The 8,173-nt window shown below is 51.3% G+C and overlaps 2 protein-coding genes across 2 annotated transcripts; both read left to right on the forward strand.

Moving 5' to 3' along the window:
- Positions 1-3,902: 3,902 nt before the first annotated feature.
- On the forward strand, positions 3,903-6,348 carry nimT (putative tyrosine protein phosphatase MIH1). Its single transcript, XM_025689737.1, has 4 exons — positions 3,903-4,577; positions 4,660-4,727; positions 4,786-5,005; positions 5,070-6,348. The coding sequence occupies exons 1-4, from the start codon at positions 4,324-4,326 to the stop codon at positions 6,196-6,198; spliced, it is 1,671 nt and encodes a 556-aa protein (XP_025533728.1). The 5' UTR covers positions 3,903-4,323; the 3' UTR covers positions 6,199-6,348.
- A 910-nt stretch (positions 6,349-7,258) lies between these two features.
- On the forward strand, positions 7,259-8,173 carry sld5 (putative GINS DNA replication complex subunit Sld5; the record flags this gene model as incomplete). The annotated part of the gene is made up of 2 exons (XM_025680306.1): positions 7,259-7,467; positions 7,563-8,173. Coding segments are annotated over exons 1-2 (791 nt in total), but the record flags the coding sequence as incomplete, so codon positions are not given.

Here is an 8,173-nt window from a genome sequence, read left to right on the forward strand (position 1 = left end):
GTCTGGGCTGCGTGGCCGACAGATAACAGTGCATGTCATGGCCGCTCAGGTGACGGAGAAGCCCGTCAACATCCCCGACTACTCCACCGAAAGATCCGAGGTAAGTAGGAAAAGGAACACTAACCGGCTTAGCACGGCTCGCTTTTCACGCGGGCGACGGTCCAGATCAGTTCCCGGCGCCTATAATCAAACAAATAGACACTCAGTAGATCCTTCAGCCGCACAAGAACTCCCCCCCCTCTTCCGCGTCAATCAATCATCTAATTTAATACCCTTAAAAGTGATGTCGCCTTGAACTTACTCTGTACAATCAATGCCTATCCACCTGTCCTCAATAAAGGCGGAACCGACTGTCACTCTAGCGATATTGCTTCTGATAGTTCTTGGGGCTAGCGCCCTTCCTGGCGCGTAGACACCGCGGGTGAGCCGCATTTTCCGGCTGTCTTCGCTCAAGGGGGATGATTGTTGTTGCTCAATCGGGACCCTCATGAGCTCTAGCGCTAATACGTTCGGAGCGAGGGAAGGGATCATCATTGGGACCGTCCGGTGTCTCACAGGTGAGGGGCCTCTGGCCTTGGGACAACGAAAAAATGACCATTGTGAGTGGTCAATGATGCGATCGCTGCTCGCAGGAGCTTACCGATCTCGCTATCCGTGGCGGTGTAATAGTAACAGCGAGGAGGGCCCCTCTCTTATTCGATCGAGCTATTTTCATGGCCCACGAGGCAGCACTGGCTTCGAGGCAATCTCATAGAGATCGAGGAGATTGAACCCGAATGGTGGAGAGCTATACTCTCCATAACTGGCTCGGGGATTGCATGACTCCAGAATGCCGTTTGGCCCCTCGTTGTGGCGGAGAAGGAGTGTATCAGCCAAAGTGACGTCGTCAGCCTCTCGGGTGCGACAGGAAATCCTGCTTCAGCTGGAGTGTACATTGATCCCCACACCCGGCTAGGTCTAGAGCCGTAAGCTAGACGGCCTCAGCCTCACGGCGTAGACATGGACGGAGCTCTCTGCTGGCGCAATTGCTCCTTGTTGGAAAGCCACTGTCGAGAGCAGCGATAAGATCCCACACGTCTTGTTATCAAAGCACCTTCCTGAGATGGTTGTTGAAAGAAAGGGAGGATATCCCTGGCCAAGGTCTGCAGGAATGTGGGCACTGGGCAGAGTGAGGGCCAACGTAAGGGAATGATGTGAGTGTGAAGAACGGACCACCATGAAGACTGTGCGCAAGAGGGGTTGCGAAAAATCCAGTCTGGAGGGACCATCATCAGATCTTTTGCTGCCCTGAAGCCCGATTACTGCGTGTGTGTGTGTGCCGTGTGGTCCGAAGCAGTCAAGCTGTCCGTAAGAAGAAATACCTGAATGCTCCCTCTCTTATGATGATCTGCCAGAGAAGAGAGATGCTGGAGTTGCACAAAATCTAGGTGGATCTGATAGTGGCATACTTCCTCCATGTTGGCCACGGCGGAGGCCGAAGAAGATTTCTTCTGCAGAAATTCGCTTCACTACTGGATGGCAGTTAAGCGCGTGGCATGCTCGGATCTGAGGCCCCCAGTGGTGCAGTTGCTCTGGCATTACTCAATCCGGCAAAGCCGGCCATTTTTCCGATCGGAGACGAGCTGTGCCTGTGAAGGCAACGATGATCTAATCAGTCGGTATGTGGGTATGGCCTGTGATACATGACTTTGGAGCAAGATCATGGCGGGAATGGTTCGATTTGGGCAAGTCTTGATGTAGAGCAATACCTCATGGCATGGTCAGTCGACGGGCGGTAGATACCTGGTAGTTACCAGGTGATTGAAGCTTTACGTATGTATGACAGCTCTACTTGCTAGTCAAGGTTCGCAATTATACCATGGAAACCCCCGTTCCTGAGAAATGATACCGGACAAGCTCTTTTTTCCGACTCAGTGGAGCCCAAGTGGAGATTCTATTAGACTCGATCTCTCTTTTTGGTTCTCGGGAATGATGTATAGAGTCGAACGCAGAAAAAATCGAACGGCACACACGGGAAGATAATATTATTGATCGGATTTCAGATTTTTATCCCGTCCACTTGCTGCTTTGACTGGTCGATCGGCCGAAAAAAATATCCCAGGACAGTGTACTCCATACTAGGTAGATAGTTTGAAAAGATGCCTGGGGTGATCGCATACCTAATTACCTACCCATACCTACCACGACCTAGGACTTTCCCAAGTGGGTGTTAGTTCGTCCATCTATTTCCGTCGGAGGCATTGAGCTGGACCTAGATTAATTGATTGACCTAGCCAGGGAGTGAGTCTAAGCCAGGATTGTAATTGGAGGAATGAACCATCGAATACTAGGTAATAGTCAGCCTTGGTCGGAAAGAGAACTGACACGGCGCTTAGCAGAGTAATTGAAATGATCTTGTCTTGTGTGTCCCGAAGTAATACCTCGCTGTACTATGCAGAGTGAAAAATGAAAGGAAAAAGGGAAAAAAAAGCAAATTTGGACCCAACCGTTTCTACAGCAATATTCGGCGAGTTTGTTACATAGGTGAAACCTGTCAAAAAACGAAATACAAAGAGGGGGACCCATAATTTGCCTCCGCAGTTGAGTTAGTAATGGAAAGAAAAGAAGGCCGAAAGAACAGTACTCCGGTACCCTTTTTCTCCTCTCTCTCACTTGTTCCGTGAGACAGGCACGATCCATCATGGACCATTTTTTTCAGCCAGCCCGCCGAGATTGGTAGAGGACTACTAAGACGATAGTGAGCGGGTGAGGCAGTAAGGACGCTGATAGGCGGGGGGTTGCTGAGCAGCGGCTAGCGCTGGTGCTGGCGGCAAGGGAGTCCCGGCAACGAGGGGCGCCCAGAGCCCTAGCCTGGCTGGACTAGTCCCAGTCCGGGTACCTACTTACTTTGGAGATGACTATGACTGACTCTGGAAGGTCACTCGACAACTTCTATACTCCGTACATACATACATACACATACCCATACCCATACCCATACCCATACTACATATACATACAACGTACATAACTGTATGGTATTGGTACCTTTCCTTCCCGAACAAGGAAATAAATCTTCCTTGGTATGCGTATCTAATGTATGTATGTTGGAAGGTACCTACAGCTGTCACTGCAAAATCCAATATGCGCCCGGAGAGGAAGAAAAAAAAAAAAGGGAAATAAACTTGAAGAGAAAAGAGGAAAATCTACTCACAAATTAACCAAAGTAAGTAGAGCCCGATTTGGATACTAGGGCGGCTATTCGGGAATACCAGATAGTTTAGTTAGGAGCAAGTAACATAGTAGTCAGTCGCTTCTATTCTCCGGCCAAACCAGAACAGAAAGAAATCAATCAATCCCTTCTCCAAGAATAAAAGAGTCAATCTACTCCTCAATAGGAAACTAGCCAGGCCTTGCAGAGACAGCCAGCAACCAAGCAACCAAGCAAAAGAGCAGGCGGTGTCTTGCTTGGGTTTTTTTCTGAAGGGTCAAATCCTTTAATGCGGTCATGGACCAAACCGGTTCGACATTGGTTTTCTGACACAGCCTAACCCATCGTCGCTTAAGCTCTGCGCAGAGCATCTGGAGATCCCTCCCCACTTTTGCGTTGCCATTGCAACAAGGGCATCCCTTCAGCTTCACTTTCTCCAGACCTTTTTTCTTTCTCTTCCTTTCTTTCTCTCTCCCTAGCTAGCTCTTAAACGTCTGCTCTCCACCTTCTTCTTAAGAGCTTCTTTCCCCTGCTCCTCATTCCCATGCTCCGTCGTGTGAGATTCGCCCAGGCCCAGTCCCGCATTCAGTCCTCTTCTCTGCGGTAACTTTCCCCCGACTGCATTAGCGTACCATATCTATGGCCTATCTGCAACCATCCCGTCCCCCTAATTCTTCGCTGTGAGGATGTGCCTTTGCTGATCTGGTCTGCGGTTCTCTGTCTAGCCATCTTGCCCGTCCGACCTGCTTCCTGTTCCAACCCATACCCTTCCCGAAATCACCTTGATCCCCCAAACTGGACACCCCAGCTATGTCACTCTAAACCGACGGCTTCGTCACCGAGTAGTGCGGTTTCGGACTGGTCAGTTAAAGACTTCTCGAAGCCGTCATTACATTCTGCGAAGGTTCGGGATCTGAGACAAGTCGGGATATACTAGGAGGAGTGCAAGGAGCTGGATAGACCACGACGACCACGATTGTACCACATCTGCCGTGTAGTGTATGCCGGATAGATATAGTCCGCAGCGTATCTGTCGTCTGTTTCTTGGCTACTAGCTATTACTTCTCTTGGTCGTCGACTTTTTTGGGTGTGGAATACCAGAGAGAGCGGAAGACTACCATTCTCCGGCAAGAATGGAACATTCGTCCCCGTTGGCTGCCATGCAGCCCCCCTCGGTGATGTTTGGGCATTGCTTTCGTGCAGATGCACCGACTTCCTATACTTCTTTCAGTCCAATGCGTGGACTGGGCCACAAGAATTTCAACTTCAAGGACCTCTCCATGAAGAAAGGCCATGGGGACTATTTTAATGTGAAACCCGTTCGAGGCTCGTCTCCCACGGCTAGCCTCGCCGCGGATCTGTCTCAAAATTTTCACATTGATCAAAGGTTCGTTCTGCCGTTGGGTTCGGGTCTTTGTTCCGAATGTCTGGTCCACCCATGAAGGGATTCACTAACACCCCAAAATTAGTCCGCAGCTGACTACGCCCCGGCGGTCTTTGTTCACTGCGAGTCTGCTCGGGAATAGTAACCGGTGTGGTAAGAGGACACTCCCAATTGAGGTCATAAGAGGGTGGATTGCTTAACTGTAGAGCAGAGTCTATGACCACACCTCCACTACCCGCGTCCTCGCCTGCTCCCGCCATGGATATCATGGAAATGTCCCCGTTACCGCATAAGCCGGCATTCGGCCTTCTGAACGAAGCCGAACTTGACTCGCCTAGCCTGGATTCTACAATGGATACTCCGATGATGTCTGCCGCCGCTAGCCCACTCGAGGAATCGCCCCTCGTCCAGCAAAAGGATAGCCTGCAAGAGTAAGAGAGAAGTGCTTGGACGTGACTTTGGGCGATGTGGATCTAATTGCATTTGTGTATGTAGGAGAAGACGTCCGACCTTCTTGCGGCCAAGTTTAGCCAGGAGCAAAGCCCAGACCTTTCAGCTGGGCATGACCAAACCCGCCCCGGAGAGCCAGGCACCACCATTCAAGTTCCAGAGCAAAGGAGGGAAAACATCGCTGAGCGCATCTGCATCACTGGAGGACATGTTCAACGAGTCACCACAGCGGGAACGGCCATCATTGAGTCGCCACTCCAGCGGAATCCTGATCAATCCCCGACTGAGACCACAACTTGGAAGCAGTGGGAGCCATGTCCGCGGCAATGGCTCGCCCACGGCGGCTTCGATCCGCAAAAATTCCCACCCGATGACGCGCCCTCGGAAACAGTGCCGACGCTCGCTGAGCATGTTTGAGCACCCGGAGGATATTGTTGTCGATAAAGAGGCTAACTATACTACAAATGCACCACTTCCGTCGATCCCCGACATTGAAGGAACCCCGAGCCTGCAGCTCCCTCACACCTTTTCTGAGGACCAGGCCGATACACTGCCTCGCATCGATAAGAGTATCCTCGTGGAGCTCCTGGATGGCAAGTACAATGATCGTTTCGATAACATCATGGTCGTCGACTGCCGCTTCGAGTATGAGTACGAGGGCGGGCACATCACCGGAGCCGTGAACTACAACGACAAGGACTTCCTGGCCGCCGAACTCTTCGCAAGCCCAAAGCCGCGGACGGCCTTGGTCTTTCATTGTGAATATTCCGCCCATCGGGCCCCGATTATGGCGAAGTATATCCGCCATAAGGATCGTGCCTATAATGTGGATCAATACCCGCACCTTAGCTATCCCGACATGTACATTCTGGAGGGTGGATACAGTGCATTCTTTGCGGAGCACCGGACATTATGCTATCCACAGAATTATGTCGAGATGAGCGCCAAGGAACACGAGTTTGCCTGCGAGCGTGGCCTCGGGAAGGTCAAGCAGAGGTCCAAGCTCAACCGAGCGCAGACGTTTGCCTTTGGTCAGCACTCTCCTCAGATGGAAGACAGTCCCACGGGGAGGTGTCGCAACAACGCTGGTGACCGAAACCGGTTTCTCGGCTCCCCATTCGCCGAGAGTCCGGCATCTGGACGCTTCTCCGGCCGACGTATGCTTTCCTATTGAGTTGGAACATTTCCTTAACTGTACCTGGCACACGCCGTGATCTATGGGTATCATGATGTGTTGCGAATTGCTACCACCTTACGGGCCTTCCTTTGGATTTCTTTTACCTGTCGTTCGACTTTCAGATACATTTTGACCACTGCGGGTCAATTGCTCCTAGTGAGTTTCTGGGTATTGGCGTCAGCATTTTGCATTGGGAGAGCAGTGGCTTGGACTGTCTCACTGCATTCCACACCATTCGTTTGCTTGGGTTTCTTTCCTATCAATTGGGGTTGGTGCGGTTATTAGACGGCCATTCTGATGACGATTGGTTGGACTTACTGGAGTACCTTTGGCTTTACGATCTGGAGACGACTTATCGCTTCTCGCGACCTGCACCTCACCTTTCGACCGAGTTCGACCCCATTTCCTTGCTATCCGACCACTCTCTTCGGATTTTATTTCCTATGTTTTTGACGACCACTTTGATCTTCGACACATTCGTGATCGACTTATGATACCTCGCCAGCTGGCATTTCTTTCTGCGACTAATTTCCTATTACTCTCTACCGTCGTTTAATCATCCACCCCGAGCTCCTGTATAAAGCTACGGGAGTGCCACGCTACACGCCGTCCACACAGTACATATCGGCATACGGCTCACTCAGGAGATAATCTTGACATGCACGCTCGCTATTGGAAGACAAGATCTGGCATGAAGAAGCCAGAGCTTGCCTGCGAAGAGAATGTTCGTGCAGGTGTACATACATAAACCACGAACCTGGTCGGCTACTGGCCCGACTATAATGTATGGGGGGATTGGAGGTTAAAGGACTAATTTCCTATGTCGGACAATGATGAGATGAACTTTCAAATACGTGACTACACTCGTAAACATCTCGTAGAGGAATTATAAGTAATAGTAGGCGAAGCAGCGGCAGCGATGTATCTCCGCAGCGGACCCAATGAAATCGCGGCCTGTCGCACCTCCGCTCCGCTACCCACAACCCACCCATTCCGTTCATCGCGCTGCTCCTCCGCCGCAAATCTTCCCCTCACCATCCATCACCACCACCAAAACCAAAATCACACAACATTGATCAATTGACAATGGACATCGACGACATTCTCGCCTCCGTCGACCGCACGGCCGACACATCAACCCCGGAATCCACCGCCCTCGACCACCAATTACTCACGCGCTTCTGGGTCGCCGAGCGCGCCGTCCCCGAGCTCCTCCCATGGCCGACATCCTTAATGGAGCGCATGATGGAGCGCGTCAGACGACAGGTATCCCTCCAAACCATCTATCTCTTCTCTTTCCTTAACCCAACCCTCTCACAATCAAAAACCGACCTATATACTTATTATGACAAATATTGTAGATCGAATCCATCGAAGACCTCGCCGCCTCCTCCACCGACCCAATAACACACCACCAAACCTCCTCCGCAGCAACAACCAACCTCACCCTTTCCATCCTACAATCCGACCTCTCCCGAACCCAATACCTAATCCGCTCTCTCCTCCGCCAACGACTATCAAAGCTCACAGCGCATAGCATGCACTACCTACTTCTTATCTCCCGTCCTACCACACAACAACCTCAATCGCAACAATCGCAGACGGATTCCTCCAGACCCGAGGACTCTATCCCCGAGCCACCACCGTTCACAGACGATACAGATGATTTATCTCCGTTGTCGAAAGAGGAGGTGACGTTTCTGCATGCGCATCAGACGCTACTGGCGGGTCATTATGGAGCGTCGTTTTTGAATTCGTTCCCCCCGCAATTGAGGAGGTTGGATGATAATGCGGGTGGGACTAGTATGGTTCAGGGACCGGATGGGAAGGAGGTTGTTTTTGTGAGGTGTCTTGTTGAGGAGGTTAGGGTTGTGGTGCCTCCTGGGGATGGGGTTGAGGTGGAGGTTGAGGGGACGGTGTTGAGGATGGGGGAGGTTTGGGCGGTTAGGTGGGAGGGGGTTAGGGGGGCTTG

The sequence above is a fragment of the Aspergillus costaricaensis genome, assembly GCF_003184835.1.
Source record: "Aspergillus costaricaensis CBS 115574 unplaced genomic scaffold BO79scaffold_72, whole genome shotgun sequence".
NCBI lineage: Eukaryota > Fungi > Ascomycota > Eurotiomycetes > Eurotiales > Aspergillaceae > Aspergillus > Aspergillus costaricensis.